We start from the raw sequence: 24,257 nt of genomic DNA, 5'->3' as shown, positions 1-24,257 counted from the left end.
ATTTTTTTGTTAATGTCACATGTAACAAAAAGTTTTTATGTATAAAGGTAGACAAGCAATGAAATTAACTTCCATTCTTATAAAAGGTTTATCGATCCATATCTGCAATGTAACATGTGTTCTTCTTTTTGAAAAAATGTATACAATGTACCTTGAATAGCAGTGTATCTTATTTACTGATATTGTTAAAGCCACTTTATATAAGTCTGAATCAAATATCTAACAGAATATCTTATACCATTCTAATTTCTCAAAATTTTACATATTTCCACTAAAACTTTAAAACCTACGTCGTTTTCAAATGGTTTTATAATCGATTAGAATATCATAATAATGTTGTGTCGAACTTTTGGTTGATTTTTCCTATATCTTTGTTTCCCAATGCAATTCAAAATTATGTGGTTCACAACCAACAATTGACTGTTACACCTTTTCTCGCCTGAAATTTCCACTGTACGTAACCGTTTACTAAAAATTTCTATCGAGCACATATTTTTTCAATCATACTCGTAGTATAAAAATAAGCTAGTTCTTAAGTGGGTTCTTCTAACAATCTCCACTATATGCTTTTCTCTCGCATCAAGAAGAAACCAACCACAGACAATCGTTGTTTAATTTTACTTCGTATTACCTAGCTTTTCTAAATCCACTAAGGAAATAATGGTAAGGAGCTACATTATTGTAGCTTCTTCATTATTCTGGTCTCTAATTTAAGCTCATTTCTATTGAATATGTCTTTAAATACTCTGCTGTTTTACACCACTTTATATGATCTATCTATTCTATTCTACTTTCACATGCTTTTCCTTTGTCCAACACACCTTTTTAGACAACTTCTATTGTCTTATAGGGTATATTCATGATATCTAATATTTTTCTCGAATCAGTAGCGACCTTCGAACCACAAATGTTTCGCTTCAAGAACAAAGCGAAAATCTCTTGACAAAAAATTATGGCATTCTGAAGACATTGTATATTTTTGAAATCATTGTTTGCCTCCATTACTTTACTTGAAGAGTTAGAAGAAAAAAGTACTGAACAAAAGTTTCTACCAATAAATTCAGTTGCCTGCATTCTGGGTGAATCTGAAATAGGAAAATTTCAGAAAAAAACTTATTCGTCGTAATCTTAATTATTGTCACGCCTCCTAGTAGACATTTTGCAAACTTTAGAATAATTTCAAACTAGTTCTCTTTGCCAACTTCATAACAATTTTTTGTACCAAAAGGTTGTAAATAAAACAGATACAACCACACTTATTTGGCCACCCCATACAAAGAAATGAAAACTTGTTGGGAATTTTAAGATTTAAAATTCTACCTCAATATTATATTGTAATTCAAAATGAGTACCTTTAAAAAGTCTTCGAGTATGAGTACTTCTATGAAAAGTACTAGAATGATTACTTTTACAAATTTTAGAGTACTCGTAAAAACTGAGTAACGAATACTTCAAATAATTCTTATTAGAGACTACAGGACAGGTGAGCAAAGAAAAGAAAGAATTATAGTAAGTAATTCTGTGGTTCAACAATTGGGCAGCTAATTTAACCGCCCAGATCTTCGAAACCCTTAAATAAATCTGTTTTCAAGTTGTACTCAAGATTCCTCTTAATAGACATTAGTTCGCTAAATATACAGGTTTTTTTTTCGAAATTGTAAGCTGTAGCATTTATACATCTAGCGCCTCTTATAATTTGAATATATTAACTAAGAGAGTAGTGATGTATATTAATTGTAATAATATCCACTTACCTTAAAAATGAAATATATATACCAAGTTCATAGATTCTCAAATAAAAAAATAATCCAAGTACACAACCAATGAAACTCAACAATAACACAATACAATAATGAAATCAAATTGCAACTTTGCTATAGGCACCCAAAATAAGAAACTTTACAACACAGTTTAAGGGTTGAATATATTTTTAACAATTTTGGCGCCACCTGTTACGCTACGACGTACAGTAAGAAAAGACGTGCTGTGGACGTCAACTCTCCCCTGCCATCTATTGGTGGCGTCCACCTCGTCAAATGATATCCTCATAACGTTAACCTACTATCCTATTCTTTATACAATGATGATATTAAATTTTAGTTATCGTGTGTATATATTTTCTTTCTGTTTTAATAATTAAATAAAAGACATTTAATTATATAATATAATAAAGTAAATACATATTTATAAAGGATAAATTCATGGAAAATAAAAATTTTATGTTATATAAAGATACAAAATAAGAACATATTTCCAACAAAGCTGTAATATTAATTTACAAACCTACTCCATCATGCAAATACACAATATAATTTTTGGTTCATACTGTATAGTGTGCTACTAAAATATTTTTTATACCTTTTGTGATATTTAGCTACATTTATTTTTTTAAATATTGTTATGCTGTTGTCTAATTGAGTTGAGTATTTTCCTAAAATTGATAGTTTTTTCAACTATTCAAAGTGTTTTGATATTATACACTAATTTCACAATCAATTTAAGAACGTGTTGCTAATGATGACTTCATTCTTCTAATTAAATAACAAATAAAAAAACTTATATAACTAACATATTACTCATATAATATAAATAAATAAACTTTTGTACTTAGAAAGTGAATTATTAAAGGTTAGTAAAGCAAAATTTCCCGTTATTGTTTTTACACAATATAAAATTATTTAAAAATATAATTAAACTAAAGAGAAATATAAAAAATATTCTCCTAACTTAACTGGAAGTGTGGTCGACATAGGATTCAGTAAGAATGTGTAAACAGTTTTAGATATCAATCTTAATTAATCAAGAGCGGACTTAAAATATGATAAATTCATCAGTTTTTATCATTAACCTAAGATTTGAGTTTTAGTATTATAACGGACAAACATTGCGATTATCCACATAAATGTGCAAAATAAAATGAAAATACCGAAAGTTTCTTTATGGACAAAAATGGGGCTCCAAAGTAGTTTTAGTTCTTCGCTTCGCAAGTACTTGTATATTATGTACTTCATATGAGTATAAAAATCCTTTTATATAACAGTCAACGTGCTATACAGAAATAAAACTAAATTAAAAAGTTAAACGAAAATATAATTACAAACCACCCCACAACAATATCAACCTATATATTTCAAAACTAAATATGTCTGAAAAAAATTTATACTGATACCAATGTCTGAAAGATATTACTTAAAAATATTTTTTAATGTTGTGAGACAATTTATATGAAACGATTCTATATAAATCAAATCGACATAAAATAAACGGGATTCGATGTTATACCAATACAATCTATGTGAATACAACTTATATGAAATAATTCTATACGAATCAAATTTACAGTTTTGTGTTAGTATATAAAAAGTTGTATTCCTTACTATATTGGAAAAAGTTAAACAAATTGCGAAAAATACAATCTTATGATTCTGATATCAGTTTTATTCAGTTGGTCAAGGCAATACCCAATTTTTGTTAATTAAAATAGCCGGTGAAAATAGAAATCTTTCAAATGAGCTCATACCACAAAAATTGTAAGCAAGACTTGTTACAATTTGAAGTTGATGTGACACAATTTACTGTGTTTAGGATATTGGCACGATTTTGAGCGACATAAGAACAAAAGAAGACCTATATCGCCCTAGGGTAAAAACGAATAAGATCAATTTTGGCGAACAGTCATCGTTACTAACACTTCTCAACAGAAAAAATTTGATTAAAATGATTAAAGTTGATAAATGGAATGTATTTTTGTAATAAAATAGTGGAATTGCCTACATCATGAAACAAAATCCCAAATTTCAACTTTTTAGTTACCGTCAATTTTCAAATGCAGGAGCATATTTAGATTTTCTGGCATCTTCTTAAAAATTAATTAAAAAATAAGTTATAAAAATATCTACATAGTTTTAGTACAATTTCAGATGACAGCTAAATAATACAGAGACAGAGACACTACTATATATGCTAGTGATAAAAACACAATATTTTTTCTAAAAGAAGTTAATTGTTGCTACAGAGATGTTGAATTCTTTTTAGGATAAAGAAAACAATATGAGATTTTTTTTGCATCAACAGTTTTGTGGTTATATAATAAACAAGGAAAATGTTTATGTACATGGATCTGCTATTAGAAATACTATTATATATCATTATATAATGGAGTTAAAGTAGCTAAATTACACTATGAATAAAATAAAAATATTAGTTTTTCACAATTTTTCAAAGTGAATATAAAAAATTTAATAGAAATTGATTTTTAGAGTGAAATTTATATTAATTAGTTCGATTTAGTATTAACTACTTGTATAAAACAGTTTTGATGCAAGAATTTCAAGGTATAAAATTTTCCACATTAAGCGTTTCATTAAACTGTATCTAAAAAAGTTCTGGAAATTTTAATACTAATTAATATTCATCTTATAGAATACAAACATTCCAAATATAATGTTTAATATTGTAATTTCAATAAAAATTATTTTGGATAAGTTCTTTTTAAAAGTAATCAACACTGTCTCAGATGCTCTGGTGCATGATAATGCTGTTGTGGATTGATGGAGGGATGTATAGGTGGTGGAAAACATCTGACATGTTCTACAGATAATTCATCACTTTCTCCAGATCTCAAAAATTTATTTAAAATAGCGAATATCTGAGAGTTCAATACCTGGAAACGTCGAATCCTGTCTACCATCCTTTTAAGATTCTGAAAAGATAATTATAAATTTCAATTCATTTTATGATCACTACTAGAACAATCCGTTAAGTTGATTTATTTTATATTATTTGTTTATAATAAATTTACAGGTCTATTAGCTTTGCCTATACCATTTAGTTTAAAACTATATTAATAAAAAACTCAGCTTGAATTTACACTGAGAAGTAAAAAATTAAGCCAAATCTTGGCAATGGAAATTGATCCAATGACCTCAAGGTTAGAAACCATTGAATTATCAGATTAAAGTGAAATCGTTATAACCAAAATTATTATATGCGTGTAAATTGTGAAATAAATTCACAAAATTTCATGCAAGTAGGCCTGTGACAAAACATTTGTACTACTACGCCACCTTTAAATGGGATGTAAAAAAACTGTTTTAATACAGAAGTTTGATTAATTATCAAATTAAATTAAATTAAATAATCTATAATTGTTTTTGTATTTTTCATGATAATTAATCAAATGTGTGAAATTTCAAGCCAATAGATTAATTAGAAAGGAGTTATATTGATTGTATAATACCATCAAAATATATAGAGTGCATCAAGTAAAATAAAACAATGTCGGTGAAATTATCAGGAAATATTTACAGCCCATTATAACAAAATTAAATATACTTTCTTCGTAAAAAAATATTGGAATAAAAAATATGTAAAACTTCTAGATACTTACAATTCTTTTAACAACTTCGTCTTTCATATCTACCCTTTGAACTCGTAATATATGATAACAGAAATCCAATGCTTCAAATCTTCTTTGTTGGCCAAGAAGAACTATCATAGTACAACCTGCCCAATGTAATCCCTCTCCAAACATCTCTCTATCAATAAAATACACAAAAATAGTATTTACATTTAGTTGGAGATAAAGCTTATAATTTGAATGTCACTACAAATTACTAATGATAACTGATGAATACTTACTCAACAGTATATTCATTTTCACTAACTGGAATACAGTAAACAAACTGTAAGGCTGACCATAGTCTATGAAATTCAGTACATTCATCAACATTCATGACTCCATTTGTAGGTGGAGGTCCAACCCATACAGGATCATCCAAAAAGCTTCTCAGTCTTTTAAGAACTACTTCAAATATTGATAAACCACAACAAAGTCTTTCTCTTGTCAGTAAGTCCCCTTCGCGAGATATCATGGCTTGTTTTGCTGTTCCTAGTTTTTCTATATTAGGAACTATTTGTAATGCCTGGTACTTTGCTTCAAGTCGTTTCTGTTTAGCTTCAAGTTTTTCACCCTCTGAAAATACAGATATGTATTATGAAAATAACTGTAAAGGTGAGTGACTATCATAGAAAACTGAAACAGTTGGGAACGATGGTAAAGTTATTCAAATATATTACAAATACTATCACTTTGGAAATTTGGTGTCAGGTGATTAATAAGTACAGAATACACATTAATTTTCAGTGTGCAGACTTTGTTCATACGAGGCTTGTCCATAAAATAAGGTTCCCAACAAATTTTCATATGTTTCTTGGCTTTGAATACTAGATGGTAGGAATACTTCCCTCCATTTTTCGATAAAATCGTCGTTTACAGCAATGCATTTTTGCAAGTGTGCCATCTTCTTTATGCCTGAGTCGTAGAAGTCCACCGCAGAGCTGCGAAGATAGCTTAAAACCTCTTCTTTCGGCTCTTCTTCGGTTGTGAAATGCTTCTATCCCAAGTTCCTGGATTGTAAGGGGAATGTGAGACAATATTCCTTCCAAATCTGTGAGACCATCTTTAAATTCCCTGCACCATTTGCGCACATGGTGCGCACTTTTACTCATACACCTCACACACTTTTTTGCATACAAAAATCAAATTAAATAAAAGCCTCATCTTTCACGGCTACCAATGATAAGAATAAACGTTGTACGCAGCTCGCTGAGGCGGGAACTAAGAGAACGGAAGCCAAGCTGCACGCCAGTCTCGCTAAATCTAGCATAACAGCGTTCTTAGCGTCTGTAGCTCCTTGGTAGTCTCATTTTATGAACAATCCCCGTATACAAAAACTGATAAGTATTCATTTTACCTTTACAAAACGGTCTGGGAAGAATATTTTGGAATGGTGCAGCTTGTAAAAGATCACAAACTTCTTCCTGTGACAGAGCTTGTTCCATTAATAAACAAAATAAAATTATATTTCCAAATTCCCTAAAATTGTGAAATAGTTCAGTGCGAGCATCAGGATATTGAACAATATCATTGAGTTGTGCTTGATAGTAACCCAAAACACCTGGAGAACCATAATCATATCTAGGGAGTTTGCAAATCTTTGGCATTGCTTCCATAAGTGTTTTTGTAAATTGAAGAAGACTTCCTTGGATGAGACTTTTCACTATTTTGAGAAGTTCTTCCATTACTACAGCTATACCTTGATATCCCAGAAGTCGGCACATTGTGTGGAAGTGTTGAGGACCTACAAAACCTATAACAAAGAACATATATTCAATTTTTTCATATTTTTCCAAACTGTGAAAATGTTACGTTCGAAATAATTATATTAATTATTCAAGACCAAATGAAAATTGTAGTTGAGCTTTCTAAAATTTACCTGAATATTGTGAATACTGAGTAGTATAAGCTAAGTTCAATTGTTTTGTTCCCCACAGATAATGATGAGACATTTGTGGAGGTCTATCTCTAGACACAGCTGCACCAAATGATATACCTCTATATTTAGTAAACCTTAAAGTAATGAAAACATAAATTCACACCAAATTGTAGCAGAGAAATTAACCTACCTATTGGTGGCTGCGTTGTAAACATAGTTTGGTAGAAAATCGTAATTCAGCTCCCAAAACACATGTAGGGTTATTCTTCCATAAGGAGCCAGGACATTATGGTTTGCTTCTCTGAACATTGAATCAAAATCATCCAAAGCTAGCCATTTACTTAATAATTTGTGGCATAACCGATTGACCTAAAATTTCAATTTCAGGAGAAACAATGGAGGTAGACGAAATGAATCAAAAGTGGAAAAATGAATCGATCTAGCAGAGTTGTTTCATGCAGAAAAAATAAAGAAACTATTAATAATTGATAACAGATCAACATAAGTGATAAACAAGAATAACAGGGAAACAAATTAAGAAGATATTTAATGGATTCGAAATGACAGGGCACATGTAAATAGAGTAGTTACTGAAAATGAACAAACACAAGAAGAAATGAATGACTGGATAAAAAAATATTTAAATAGAAGAGGAATAAAATAAATAGAATATATTTATACTTAACCACATTATATTGGTACAGCAATAAAAAATTCTTACCTGTAATAGTCCATCCAATTCTATAACTCCAGTGATATCACCTGCTTCAAATTTACTAATTGCTAAATCTAAAGATTTTTGCATATCAGCATTTATTCTCTGAGTTATTAATTTGTTTAAATCAATGGATCTACCCAATAGTTGAACATGTCTTTGTTTCAGAAGAGTTTCGTATCGATTTGCTCTTGGGTATGGCAATAAGTAAGCACCAACTGCTGAACATTCTACTCTGAATCGTTTATCCAAGAATATACTGCCAAATGATAAAAACAAATTTGGATAATGCACTTTTCTTTGTTTAGAGTGCTATATTAATTGCAAAGTTATATATTGACAATATAAAATACACTGATTATTTATTGCATTTTATCCTTATATATATTGAGTGTTATGGTTTTCACCACTTAGCGAGTGAAGTTTTGAAGTTTAGCTGTCAATTATAATTACATATGTAAAAACAAGTTCAAAAATAAATTATTTCCTAATAACATGAAAATATTTTTACAGAAAATATCAAGTATGCCACACTGTTATGCAGTTCCGTTTTGGCCACAACAGTAAATACTTATTTAGTAAATAAACAAGAATTCACGCTCATAAACAGTGACTATTAAAATGAAATTTAGGAGACCTTCAGTCTGCACCACGTCTCTAATGGTAAATTCAATGAAGTAGTCCTCTTCGTAGGAGATTTTAATTATAATTAAGGACTGTCAAATAAAACAATGCAGGACCTATTAGCGTTAATGACAGTTCTTTAATATACTTCTGTCAATAATAATATATTTTATATTGTATTGAAATAACAGTAGTACTTACCTTGCTGCTAATTGTTTATAATAAGCAAAAATTTGTTCACTTAGTTTATAAACAAACTGGTCAAAGCACAAGTTTACCTCAGCTTCTACTTCATCATATAAAAACTGTTTCCTGAATATTGTTAATGCATATAAAGCACTATCATTATATAAGTCTAAAGGATACAAGACATACCTAAAATTAAAGTAGTAAAAACATTAGTCATGGAATGTGAAATACATAAATAATGTTAAGTATGAACATCAAATGTTATCTAAATTTCTACTATACATTGTCATTATCAACAATTTATAATAAATCTTCCTATTAAAGGCCAACATTGTTTTGAAATTCATCAGAAAGATGACTTTTTAATACAAAACATGAATAGACATTAGAAGAAGAGTATTAGAAATGGCAAAGTAGCAATCTGTCAACTTTCCTCCCGTAGTGAACAGTATAATAGTATTCCGATTCAGTTCCCAATATTCTTGCAATTTTCATACAAACAGTGAAAACATTCTAGAACATTGAGGAATTTTTGATAACTAAGCAATCATAGGCAATTGACAAATTACAGAGGAAAGAATAACCTATCTACACTCTCTACTATATTATATTATTTAATATTGAAAACCAAATGAAGGTAATAATTTTGATAATAATTATACTTACTCCATCATTGACGGTTCTTTAGTTTTTAAAATATGATCAGTAAGAATCCAAGGCATTGACATATCAATGGGAAATTGTATTCTTTTTTCCATAGTAATCAAATCATTACATTCCTCGTTGTGATTATGGCGTACTGTACATTTCTAAAAATAAATTTTAAATTACACTTATAATTAAGTGATATTCACAATTCTTGAAATTGGAAGGAGATTGAAAAAAGAGATTTAATAATATTGTATGAGCTTTATATTTATATAAAAAACAGCAACTTACATTAATTCTTTTGCCCATCGTCATCTCCAAGTAAAACTCCCTATACCATAACTGAGACAAATCACAGCACTTTTGCAAATATTCTGAAAATAGAGAATGTATGAAAACTGTACCTAGTCCAATAAATTGCAATTATTACACAAAAGTGCTTGAAAACATAGCACAGGATAACTAGTTTTCTTTAAGTATAACAGTTGAACTCCATAAATTAATCAGTTACAAGAGACAGATTTATTTCTTAATGCTTATAATAAAATAATTATGAATGATGAAATTCATACGTCAAGTTATATAGGAAAAAAGGCTCATGTATTCAAAGTTAGGCAATGATAATGGGTCTTGCAAAATTCATGAAATAAATGCTGACATTATTTCAATGTAACAAATAAAATCTTCAATTTTATGTAAAATAGTTAATTACGAATATTATTTTCAGCTATTCATTTTGTGTGTTTTGTAACTAAACAAATTTGGTTTTAGAAAATCAAAAGTGACTTCGTGAATGTAACATATATACATACATACAATTGTTATATATTTAATCGATGTACCTCCCTCTTGCTTTCATTATTTTAGTGCAGAATTTTGGCATTCTCTGTAAAGATTTCGACAAATAATTGTCGTCTATTTGGCTCCATTTATTTTTCAAGATATTTCAAACATGCGAAGTGGAAGTAGGACTCTGCTTTCTGACTTCCTTGTTCAATTTGATGCACAACCACTCAATTCTATCAAATAGTCTTTGCACAGCTTCGAGAAATGCTTGGGATCCTTATCTTGCTGGAAGATAATTTTCTGTCGATCGGGCGCTGGCCAGAACGTAGTAAATTTTCTTTTAAATTTTTTTATAGCCTTCTTTCTTCAAAATCCCTTGAATTTTTACCAGATTTCCAGCCGCCCTTCCTCCAAAACATTCCAAACCATAACTGAGTCTCCGCCGTGTTTTAGAATCGGGATTACACATGGATCTAACATCCGTTATTCCTTCGACTTGCATACAAACACTCTTAAACCTAAAAACCTCATCACTACATTAAACTTTCTCCCACTCTCCATGCGTCCAATTTTTATGTTTTTGGCACATTGCAAATTCAATTTGGATGTCTTAAAAGAGGTTTCTTCACTGCCATCCTTCAAAAAGGCCGGCTTTTCTTAGTCCTAGTTTCATTGATCTGAGCTGCTATCTCTGGGTCTGTGAGTCATTGATAACGTTTACTGATCAATACAATTAGTTTATTTTCAGGGGTTGTGGTTATTTGAGGCCGATCTGAACGTTTTCTATTGCCAAAGGTTCTGGTGTATGCATATTTTTTCATATTTAGTCCACGGTACGTCGGGTTATTTTTAAATCGGCGCTACTGGTTAGGTTAGTTTTGCCTCGATTATGAAGACTTGCAGTTAATGCGAGAGTTTAAGCCGACAGTTCCTTGGTTTTACACATTTTAAAACTTACCAAGTCTAAATTTACGAGAACGAAAACAATTTGTATACAAATTTTTCAAAAAGATATCTTGGTCCAAAAAGTTATGACATTCTCTGGACATCATGAAATAGAAAGAAAGTGTATTATTTTCAAATTTAATGAATGGATGATGGGATGAGTAGAAACTTTTGACCTGTAGTGTATAAATATAAAATTATTTTGTATTATTAAATACAATATAAGTACTCACCACTAAAACTCAATAAGTAATTCCAGTAGAATGAAGTTTTGTGAAACGAATCTATATGCATTAAATATTGTCCATCTATATCTTTGCGCAAAGTTCTTTTACCACCAGATTTATCTGCTATCAATGATTCTAACATTGTCCTGACCATATATAGTTGTGTAGACGATGGTCCTAAAAATTGATATTGAAAATTATCTGCTAGATATGTGATAAACTGTAATTAACAAGTTTATCAATGAACACTACTTACCAACATTTCTTCTGGGAACTTTGATATGGAAACCTGTATCAGGATCTTTTTTTCCTTTTAATACATGATCTTGAATGGGATCAAATTGTTTTGACCAGTCAGCACAAGTTTCTCTTACAGACATAATTATACTGAAAAATATCACAAAAAAGATTATTATCTTAATTATTTTTAATAGAAAAAAAAAGTATGAAATTGAGAGACTTCAAATATTGTGACACAGTAGTCACTACTGATTTACTTAAAGAAATTCAATAAAACTTCAGAATGTATTCCAATTCTTCCTCTACCTGTCTACACTTTAAATAAAAGTAAATTTTAGTTAATTTGTGGTGATTTTATTCTTTATATTTGATGGTAAGTTTTTCTTTGCTTTTTATATTTTGTTCACAAAAATTTATATATATATATATATATATATATATATATATATATATATATATATATATATATATATATATATATATATATATATATATATATATATATATATATATATATATATATATATATATATATATATATATATATATTAATTCAATTCATAAGGCGTTTCCAGCTTTTCCACCTTTTTTTTCATTTTTATGTCATTCCTTCAAAAGCTGGTGGCGTCCAATTTAATATTAATTCTTCACCCCAACTGAGTACCAATTATTTAAATACTTTAACTGAAGTCGAATACCACTTCCTGGGGAAGAGTCTCGTGCGGGGGAATAAGGTTATACATATACAAGAAATTTACCGGTGAAATTATTTACAATAGAATATTAATTTGATAGATACTTACTTAAGGTGTGAAAATAAGGACATATACATTAAAACAATCTGGATAAGAAGGTAACAATAGATATACAAAACTTATACTTAAAAGAAGAATCTAAGGACTGTGATTATTCAGCCACTCGATAAATATCAGAAAAAAAATAATGGAATAGACAGTTGAAGGTAGAATTTGTTAGTACTCAATATGACACATAAGAGAAGATTTGGAAATGAATCGGAAAAAGTGTAGAAGATAAGACATGGTAAATTTAATACCAAAAAATAAGCAGTAAGGATAAAAACATGTTAATTGAAATATTCATACTGTGCAAAACTAATCACCTTCGTATCAAATCTTTTTTATTTTTTATAGCTTTTCTTAGAGGTTCTCTCAAAGTAAGTTGTGCAAAATCTTGCAACTCAGCATAAATATTACGTCTTATAGCATCTGTAAATACAGTTTCCATTCTTGCCATTAATACTTGTAGTCCTTTAATCATGGCAATTACTTCAATCAATGCGAATTTTTCCTCTTCACTATAGTTGTACCTAGTAGCCTAAAATAACATATTACACATCAAATAATTTTACCGAAAACATACCAAAGTTAATAATCATTATATTACTTTAATAATCATAGTTTCCTACCAGTTTCCATATTTTAATGTTCGTAATACTTACATTGCTCCAACCTCTCTATCTATAGCGAGAAATGTAAGTTCCATGAATGTGCCACAAAATTAACGCATGATGTAAAAATTTAAAAAATTAATGTATGACGACATTTAAATATATTGCAGTGTGTGTTGTTGTCAACAGCTTGATGGTGAATAAATTAAAAAATATGAGAATCATACAATTTTGTTGAAATAATCTTACTTGTTCATGAAATCTATAAAACTTACTCTTTCATACTCTTCTGCATCCTTTGGACATTCCTTATTTTGATGATGATCAGTAGGGTGCAATAACTTCCAAGAGTACAACTCAGTTACTACACTTGTCCATTCAGATAGAAGCTGCAAGCCTCTCAAAGCCAAATCTGCAGTCTCTTTATTTTCTGTATCACTACCACATTCTTTGTATGTTGTGGTAACTTCATTACTATATCTAGATAACTCACTTATGTATTTAACATGGTCTTCTCTTATTTGGGGAAGATGGACCATAAGGTCAGCTTGTGGCGATGGTGTATTGCTGTTTGATAAAGGCCATTTGTTTGCATCAAAGTGTTTGCTTCTTTTTATATAGTTAAATGGAGCAATTTGCATATCACCAAATAAAGGAACTACTTCCAAATTCTAAAACAAAATCAAAGTTACTACATAGAAAAGGTAATACTAATTAGTTGTAAATATATATAAAACGTAAGCACTATGTAATTACTTCAAATAACATTATATGATTTACCTTAAAAATTCTATCAATTTTGTCAAGTCTCAATTTCTTCTTCGTATCAAGTTTATTAATATTGCACAGTTCACTATCCATCAAAAATAGTCCAAAGCCCATAACTTTAACCAACATATGTTTTTCACTGGGTGTCAGGTACATTTTTGTTTCAAACATGTGTACACAGATATTCACTACATCAGCAAGCAACTCTTCATATCCAGTTATTTTTTCTAAGTTTTCTTTAACAGTATCTCTTATTTTATTTTGAGTTGCCAAAAACATGGAAAGATTCTGAGATTCTTGTAGAGTTTGTGAATCTGACATTACTTTCAAAAATTGGGCAGCTCTTGAAAAAGTATTTATACATGAGATTTGATCAAACAATGAAATTAGTTTGATAAAATATTGGTTAATGGATAAAATTTTGGTATAATTATATTTCTGTAATTACAGTTATTTCCATAGCATTATGTTTTAAATGATTCATAGATTAATTGTACTCTCATAATAAAATTAAGTTAAATTTAAAATTACAGTAGACTGCAGATGAGAATCAAAAAACGAGAGAAAATGTTAAAATAAGTACATTACTACATTTATTTATTCATAAAAGGGTTCACTCTTAATACAAAAGAACAGACATACATTTAAATACTTATAAAACTAAACTAACTGACAAAATATGAAATTTATAATGCCCTATTCATTGAATATGAAAGAATTATTTATTTCAAGAACATTGAGAATTTTTCCTCAGTTACATGAAATGTGTAAATAGATAATAAAGCTATCTTTTTGGAATTTTCAATTTAAATAACAAGAAGTTTTCTATGCTTTGGTCAGTTCATTTGACTTCAGCTACTCATACAAAACAATATTCTTAACTGATTAAATATAATCCTATTTCAACTACTTATGACATGCTGATAATGTGGTTTATGATCAATTTACCTTCTATAAGTTGAGTAGTCATTTTTAACACTAGATTTCATATTTTTCAGTTCATCCAATACAGCAAACATATTAATAAATTTTCCCAGTGTTAGTAAATATGCTTCAGATACAAAATCTTTTCTTTTCTCTGTATGGCATAACCTTTTAACTTCTTGTGAAAACCTTTCAATTGCCTTTCTCTAAAATAGAATTATATCCTATTAGAATTTACTACTTTGATTCATGCAAAAACAAGAGGCTTCCAAAGTAGAAACATATACAACAAATAGAATTAATACCTGGAAATACATAAAATTTAATAGTTTATTCACTTCAGGTGCTAGCACTTCAACAGTCTTTTCATAGATCTCAACTCTATTAGGTTGTTCATTAGATTTAGGCTGTGGAATTGCCCTAGAACAGCAACGCCAGGTATAAAGCATAACAGCATGTTCTTGTCCTTCATCTAATAGTTCATTCTAAAAGATAATATTCATAATATTCGTAGCATGTGTGAATATAAATAACATACTAAACTAGCATGTACTGTGGCCTCTTCTATATATTTTGCTATGCCTGTAACGAATCCATTCCTATCTTCAAAGTTTGTATCAAAATTAGCTTGATACACTACAGAACATGGTTGGGCTTCTATACAAGGTTGTTCATCAGGTAAAGGAAGCTCATCTAATACTTCTACATTCGATAGAGCATCGTTTAATGAAACTCTCTCATTGCCAGCCATAGTTCAACTGATATATGATTTACAATTTAACTAACTGAAAAATAGTCTGATTAATGACATATACATTTTAAATTGAATGTACATACATGTTCACGTTGGTCTCATATCTAATAAAATGTTTATTAATTGTTGAAACTAAAAGAAATAACTATCAGTAATTAAAAGGTGCGGCAGTTTATTCGTGTAAACATCCCAGTTGACTAATTGATTTTGACATTCATGACATTGACGTTGACATTTTGACGTGTACTCCATTAGTGCGTTTTATTTATAATTTTTTATACTCTAGGCATGCTGATTGTTTAGGTTTTTTTGTTCTTTAATATGTTATGAAGTAAAATTAATTTGAAATAATTACTTCCAAAAACAAAATTGAAGGTAATAAACAATAATAAATACGCAGACTGAATATTATTTAGCCGACTTATTCTTTAAATAAGCTCGGAAATACTAAACTCAGTGTGTGAATTGTATTGTATTAAAGATCATAAACAATTTAATATTGATTAGCCGTATATAATTTTAGAGAGCTACAATGGCTTCTAATAACAACCCAAACTATTAAGTAAGCATTGACGATAAGACGTATAGTTATTAAAAGTCAGATCAGAAGAATAAAGTCAGTGTCACTCGGACCTCTATTTTCAGTTTCTAAATTATTATTATACAATGTAAGACCAATAATAATTTGTCATATTAACGGTTTATAACTTGTGCTAGAAAAAGTAGTGAGAATAAACAAATTAGCTCTCGTCAATTGTACAAAACATGTGACTAAATGACTAGATAAAATTTGTATTGAAGGGTCGCCTTCTTGATTTTATTATCGTTCTTGACGATGGCAGACATTCAATTAATACAACTTACCTCAGTAATGTTGACATTTCCCAAATTGCATTTATTTAATAAATTATGTCATTTGTAAGTTGTTTCTTATTTGGATATGATAATCTTATGGTATTTAATAGTTTTTCTTCTAAAATTATTGATTATAACAAATTTTATTTACCGTTACTGTCTAATTTCAAAACTCTAAAACATGTTCTAATAAATTATTCTGGCCCACCCTGTACTCTTCCGACCAGTTTATACTACTCCCACGAAAATGTTTATGCAGAGAGATTATAAGATTATATTGTACATTTAAATAAAAGATTGTAACAGAGATGCCACTAGTTCTAAAATTACATACTGTCCAACACAAAATTGAAATTGTTTTATTCTTATAACATCACAAAAAAGCAGTTCTAATGATTCCATATAACTAAAGTTTTAATTTATTTTGCCCTTTCAGATGTCATATGTAGTTTGTTTTAAATTATGGAACAGCGAAATGGGATAAATTCATCAAATCTATTATTAGGCATTTGTAAAATCCCGAAATACGTGAATTTCACATTTTAACATGGCATATATTTTAAAATGATAATTTCATTCCTCATTCCGTTTCCTTTGAATGACAGTCGCAGCCTCAAAATGTTTGAAAAGGAAGTAGGAACTTGTGATAGGTATCATTTAAAAGTTTCCTATGTTCTGTTTTAAAATATTTTTATTTCCAAATTTATTGTCATAAATAGGTTACAAGGTTATCGTTTTTTTTTTTAAATTAACATTGTTATACCCTACATTCTAGTTCATGAGGTACAGGCCGATAAAGGCTATAGAAGAATTAAATATTTTATATAATCTCGTGAAATGGTCATACAAATTCAAAATTTGATATGTTATACACTCTTGGAAAGAAACCAAAATTAAATTTAAACCTTTACAAGCCAGTGGCGTAAAGTACCTGAGTTTTGAGAGAATAAAGATATCGTTTATAGCATAGCTATTTGCTTTACATTTTTTTAAGCTATCAAAATTATCTCATAACTCTGTTAATGTGATTGGATATAATAAAAAATCAATTGTAAAAGTATAATTTACATTTCAAATAAGAAATCACATATAACCATATCGGAATTAGTTCGAACAAATTGGTCGTTTTTCACCTCTCTTGAAAATATTGAATAAAGCAGTAATTTGATAATGTCTCGAAAATCAAATTAGGGTATGATATGGCAAAAGTTAGACTTTGTTTGGGATCTATGTTAAATAACTGCCACTGACCAGTAGCAGATCTACAATTTTACTTTGGGATAGGGGGGTATTGAACGGGGGAAAATTTTGTGAATGGGACCGCTGAGTCACTGTATCTGCGTCCTCGATAGTGCGCGTTCATTTCAATGAAACTAGATAAACTGATCGGGCACAAAAACCAAAATACTATCTGTCGATTGATTGCAGACAAAAAAATGCAACTAAGATATTATACATACGTTTACGGATATCATACAATTGAAAACGTAGTAGTGGAATTATGTCGTTCTTGCTAATGAATATATGTTAGGAGCTTTAAACTAATTATATTTGTATTAAATTTGTATTTTTATAAGTACAAGTTATTACACTAACTGCAACCTTAAGTGAACTTTTCAAATTGTATATGTATCTATAGTTTATACAAGTTTTATTTCATAGATATCTAATATGAAGCTGAAAGCGCTATGATTCATTAAGAGATGTTAATTTGACAAAAAAACGTTCACCAAAAGAATATTTTTCACTCAATATACTGTTAGAAACATTTTATAAAATAAATTTAATGCGACACTCTACTTCAGAGGATCATAAAAGAAGAGTAAATTTCATTGTTCGTACAAATTTATAATGATGTTACTCTCTTAAACTTAATAGCAAGATGTGTCGAAAGAAGATTTGATAACAATGGGATTGTTAATCATAACAATTGCTAGTATTGTTAGCTATTTTGAAACTTATACGACAAACAAATTTTAAGATAATAATACATATGAAGAGTTTTTAGTTTCCTAGTAATTATTTCGAAAAGAGGGTTTTTTCAAGTTGAATCTACCTGTCAAGCAATGTTAAAAAATGATGGACGTCTTTAGAATAACATCTTCTAGGATTACCTACCTCGCCATAGAAATAATTAATTTGTAATTACAATTACCATCATACATAGTATCAAGGTTCTGAAACATATTAGAAATAATGTGTATTGTAACTGATTCTTTTCATTGGAAAAACTATCACTTTTTGATATCCGGTAGCCTAATTTGGCTAAATAGTAGGTGAGTATACTCGACCATTTAGTCTACCAATGAAAACTGCTCTTAAGTAGAGTTAATCACGGTCCCAGACCTTCAGTATCATCAATGTTCATATGGCCCCAAAAAACCGATTACTCAATAAGACAGAGCCCAATCAGGATAACTTTTACGTAATTTGGCCTCGGTTTGTTCAATTGTTTGATCATGTAATAATATTTAATTAATACTTGGAATTCATAATCTTCAAAAACAATATAATCAACGTAGCGTTGTTAAAAAAGTCACTTCCGTCAAACCTCCCTCGTAAATATTTAATGCACTCGATGTGACTATTGCAAATTAACCTAAGCGTTTTCTGTTCGTAATTGTTAATACTGAATACACTGTTTACACCAACACTTACAATTACACTGTCAGACAGTTCCAGGGATTCCAACATAGTCGTAACTGTTAAATTTAATATTTGTCGTTTTCAAAGTTTTAAAAATAGTAAGAGAAAACGCTTGGTAGGACATACTGTACATATTGCAATATTGAAGCGTTTCAAAGCATTCCTCAGGAATACAATGGAAGTAGAAAGACCTGCTATTTAATATTAAATATGAACCTACATTATTTTGTGTTTGAAAGCAAATCGGTGATGACGTTAGCTACTCGAGGTATGTTAGATATGTTCGAAATATTTTCGAAGTATGTATAAGATTTTCTTTTGAATTCTGCAGTTTGAATTGGAATGTTAGTTGTTCAAAAACAGTTCATATCAAGATATTGTAAAATGTATATATATATATATATATATATATATATATATATATATATATATATATATATATATATATATATATATAAATCACAAATTACATGAATATAATTTTGTTTTTGTCAAAATTGTCAACATATACAAACCAACCAACTTTATAGCGGCCACGAACCACGAACACACATAAAGAAACAAATAAAATGAAATCTAAATATAAAGTACATATATACAAAACTACAAGTAATAACGGAATTTAAAATGTACATGTGAAAATTTTTATATGAATATACTTTACATGTATACATTGTCAAAATTGAATCAGAAAATAAAACTAGCTACAGCAATCTCTAAATAGGTAATAATTTGTATTATAAGTCAATAACAACATAAAACTAGTGCATAGGATGCTCCGATTTAAATATTAGTATTGGAATAAAAGGCGTTTATAGAGTAGAAGGCACTTTCCAGTAAATATTGCAAAATGTGGGAAAAATGTTATAGATTTGATTTCAATTATCAAATGATTGTGCATTTTTTGCACTGTATAGTATTGAGCTCTTAACTAATTCTGAAGAAGGTAGATAGAGGTCGTTCTCCACGTTCCTAAGTGGATAACTGTGCAATTATCTTTCTAAAATTGGAGAAGCGTGCTTACGTATTAGGCGAACGGATTCAAAAACGAACAAGGAAGGAAGAGTCAATATTTTCAATATAGTAGTCCCGACAGTGAGCCCTGCTGTTTAGTCTGATTTAATGTGTAACAGCTCTTATTGGTAGTTTGAAGATTTACTCAAATTGAGTCGTATAATGAACTGTTACAAAGGATAAGTTTTGTTCCTTGGAAACTGATCTTAGCAAAAAAAAGGCAGAACTTAATTTTTTAGATAATGCGGCGATATGTATCTTTCATTTCAAAGAATTGTCTACAATAAGCCCTAAGAATTTTCCAAATTTAACGATGTCGATGGTGTTCAAATGAAACGGAAAGAAATGTCTTGACAGCGAAACTGGTTGACATTTGAATTCATCTTTTTGGGATAATGTAGCGAAACACATAGAAACGTGAATGTAAGGTCCAGTTTAGTTGTGCGCATGCGCTGGCGCCCACATATGACACCGAGGAGAGGAAAGCAGTTGTGCGTTCGGTTCAATTGACGTGACAGTACGCAAAGTGATAGTCAACGTCCAAAGTTGGATACTTGAACACTGAACATCCTGTGTGACGTGTACTTCGTATCTTACACAATTTTTCGAGTGCAAACGGTCACAGCACAGTACAGGTTTTCAGGGCTACACAAAGTGTACTGACCAATTTTAAATGGGAGCAGTTTGAGCATCCGCCCTACCTCCCGCACATGTTTCTCTGTGACTACCAGCAGTTTGATACACTAAGAAATCATCTTAAAGAGGAGCGCACCAGCTCGGACAAGGAACTGGTAGGAACAGTGGAAACTCTTATCACAGCCACAGGAATTCTGGCTCTCTGTGATGGTTTTTACTAAATACCTCTATTATACCCACAGTGTTGTTTCATACCTTTTTATTTGAACACTCTGTCTAACACAGATCCTTTGTCAAATGATGATACGTTTTTGAATTTCAGTTGTTGTTTTTGTCTGCATTTTTTGGTCTTGGAATGAAAAATTAACTTGGCTACTCAAACAGCGCACCTGAAATGGATTGATATGTACAATTTGACATGGTTAGACAAAAGGAAATCTAGGAGTATAGACATGATAATCTCTAGAAAAACAGTAGTTAAGTTGGTTGTGTGCTATTTGGAACAAATGCGCAATCAAATACAATACGAACTTATAAAAGAGACTTAACATAAGTGTTTCGAATCGAGAGATCTTTCCAAGTTCATACATTTATCGTAAAACTACTTTTCATTTTTCCAAATTATGATGTTTTTGAGTATGAATTATTCGCAGCATAATAAGTAGTAAAAATTAAAAGAAATCATAGATCGAAATATTTTTTATTTGTCCTATAAACTGCCGTATCATCAATTTAGATAATTTAATTGACGATTTAGTTAATTGGCTTTACAAAAGCTTTAGGAGAATAAATATTTTTGCCTGAAAATATACAATTTTTCCAATATTTATCATTATTTATGAATACTATTTTTTCATGCTATCATTTTATATTTTTTGAATGATTTGTATAAACATATTCCTGAGGAAAATGTTGAGTTAAAGTCTATTGACCTGTAAATAATTCTAAAAATCCAAACCATATTTTTCTAAAGTAAAGTGAAAACAAATAATAGTTTAGTTTAAATTTGAGAATTAAGATGAAATTGGAACCTTATGATACAGTTCCTAAGCATATTTTATTATGCATACAGAAAATATGAAGAGTTATTCCAAACATTACTGCTTTTGTTAACTTCTACTTTGTAGATATTTATGTAGACAAACTTTATCCCTTTAACATAAAATAATAAAGATGGGTTGTTTCGATTATTAAAATAATAAATCGCGATATTCGTCTTCATATATTTAAAAATGTATTAAGCTACTAAAAATATCACTAGTGTTATCCTAACAATATTTTGCTACACACGTGTACATTTTACTTAAATAATAATTATTCTAATCAGAATTATCATTATCTCTTTATTGTATCTAATTTTCTCTCGACTAAAGTTATCTTGAAAGGAAAATATTTCCCATGTACATCAGAATTTGTGATGGCCATATTACCATTAAATTATATTTCAAAGTATCGGAGTGACTACAATCTATGCCTAAAATTGTAAAAGTGGTCGATATATAATCTTTGGGGTCGAAATAAGTTTCCCAGGGTCGACATAAATGAAAGCTGATTTTGGGGATTGGCGACGTTTACAAATCGACCCTATCAATTAATATAAGTTCTTTAAAATGTTCAAGATATTCTATAGGTTGTATTACGTATATCAATTATTCAAGGACGAAAACAATTAAAATAAAATATATATGTATCTTGAATTCGATATTTTTTTGTGTAATGTATGAAAGTACATGAACAATAAACATACACTTCCCTCCAAAATTAACATAACTACAAAAAGGAGTTTCAAACAAAATCTGAAAAAACTACTTGTGCGTATTTCTTTCCCAGACATTAATTATAATTATACACTCTCTAAGCATAATTTTAATCCCATTTCCAATTTAATCGTGAGTAGAGGTCCAGTTGCAGGCACGCAAAATCTTGAAGGTGGAGGGAAACTTTTGTCTTAGCTTAAATGGGTCCCAATTTGTATATATTGCAAGGCCATGACCCTGGAGGGAAAACATTTTGTATAATTTCTCAAAGACCAACAGATTTTCTCTCCGGTGGGACAAGTCTACATTAGCCGTGAATGAAGCTCTGTTGTTAAAATAAATTCGATAAATTAAAAGTCAAAATAAATAACGAGAACATTTTTCGCTACACATTCAGAGATTGAAATGTTTTTTACCAACAAAGCTGTTCCATTATATCTCTTGCGACTGATGGTTCACCAATGATAATTTTTTTACTTTTACTTGTTTTCAAGAACCTTACTCAATATTTTCAGATATATTTGAATCTGTGTTGGTGTTTTTTCAAGGAAAAGATCCGAATTTGAATGAAAATATGAACAAAACAGTCATTCGGATAGATATTAAGGAGGTTTATGAATATCTTAAGCTCACAAATTTCTCAATAGATAACAAATTTATAGCTTTATTATAGCTTTTAAGGCTTATCAATATTGAACCAGACTTAAGTAGATTCACCAGTCCAGTCCATCACGAATTTGTCGTTGCTTTATCTCTCCTCTATGATTTTAATGTTTTGTCCAAAAAATCATTACCTTTCAAGTCATTTTATATTGATTATACTCTTAACTATTAATTACACTTGATCACTCTATCATGATAAATTTGGATGAGAAAATTTAGCCACTGTTTAGCCACTTAAACAACATATCTTTTTTGAAATTAGTTCTAACACTATAGTCTAGAGTTTTACTCCACCCATTTTTTGGTGGCCGCTTAAAACCCTTAAATTGGCAGTGTAAGTTGCAAGATACATGACTTTCCCTGATTTTTGTTGAAATTTAGCGCCTTTATTTCTATTCCATTTCATTATCTACCGCATAGTCTCTTTAGGCCTTGTACAGTAACCTCCATCAGTTTCCAATACATACTTGGAGTGAAACTTTGTTTATTTTTCAAATTGGAACAGTCAAATCAGCCTCATCCAAAGAAATGGCATCGACCTCCGGTTGGGTAATTTTTCAGTCAATTTACTATTATTTATCATCTGAATTCAGCTTTTCTAAATTATGATTCACCTGTATTTACATGTAAACATCTGTTTTGAACAAAAACTGAATCAATTCAATTGATATTGACCTAGAAAATTACGTTTTACCATCTGTATCCTGTAGGATACATTGCCAATTCGGCTAATGGTTTAAACATTACTTTTGATTTGGGAGAAAAAAAGTCATTACTTCAATAACTATAGTAAATTTACGTGTTATTTTTTCAAAAATCATATTCATTTCAAACAATGGAGTATAATTTAAAAAATCAGAGTTATTTTACCTCAATACAAAATTTATTTAGTTTTATTATTTTAGTTTCAATTTTATTTAGGAGTTTGTTAGCATTTTTGTCTTCTCAACCTCATTTTGATGTTTTTTTTCTTTTTCAGAGGAATAATTTTACTTCAAGAGCTGGCTATATTCTTTCATTACTTCCTAAGCCAAAAGCGAGCTCTGGTGATGAGGAAGAAAATGAAGAAAATTTGGAAAGTGAAGATGTATTACTTCAGGCAGCGAGCAAATTTTTAGATGTATACGTTGAAGAACGTTTTTATGCATAGGATGGATCACAAGCTCCAGAAGTGTCAAAGG

The 24,257-nt window shown here is 29.6% G+C and overlaps 1 protein-coding gene and 1 long non-coding RNA gene across 2 annotated transcripts; one reads left to right on the top strand and one right to left on the bottom strand.

Moving 5' to 3' along the window:
* Positions 1-2,150: 2,150 nt before the first annotated feature.
* On the bottom strand, positions 2,151-15,721 carry LOC130451326 (cytoplasmic FMR1-interacting protein). Its single transcript, XM_056790279.1, has 19 exons — positions 15,589-15,721; positions 15,290-15,536; positions 15,057-15,236; positions 14,776-14,957; positions 13,840-14,170; positions 13,335-13,730; positions 12,772-12,986; positions 11,668-11,798; positions 11,418-11,588; positions 9,745-9,827; positions 9,472-9,614; positions 8,818-8,991; positions 7,999-8,251; positions 7,468-7,646; positions 7,278-7,411; positions 6,756-7,151; positions 5,641-5,974; positions 5,390-5,537; positions 2,151-4,702 (listed from the first exon to the last, which is right to left on the bottom strand). The coding sequence occupies exons 2-19, from the start codon at positions 15,500-15,502 to the stop codon at positions 4,502-4,504; spliced, it is 3,864 nt and encodes a 1,287-aa protein (XP_056646257.1). The 5' UTR covers positions 15,503-15,536; positions 15,589-15,721; the 3' UTR covers positions 2,151-4,501.
* Positions 15,722-15,819: 98 nt separating this feature from the next.
* On the top strand, positions 15,820-24,229 carry LOC130451327 (uncharacterized). The gene is made up of 3 exons (XR_008910706.1): positions 15,820-15,880; positions 16,797-17,010; positions 24,056-24,229. It is a non-coding gene; the product is annotated as an uncharacterized LOC130451327 (long non-coding RNA).
* Positions 24,230-24,257: the final 28 nt, after the last annotated feature.

The sequence above is a fragment of the Diorhabda sublineata genome, chromosome X (genome assembly GCF_026230105.1).
Source record: "Diorhabda sublineata isolate icDioSubl1.1 chromosome X, icDioSubl1.1, whole genome shotgun sequence".
Taxonomy (NCBI): domain Eukaryota; kingdom Metazoa; phylum Arthropoda; class Insecta; order Coleoptera; family Chrysomelidae; genus Diorhabda; species Diorhabda sublineata.
Note: the sequence above shows the minus strand (reverse complement) of the source record. Positions and strands in the feature narration are given on the sequence as shown.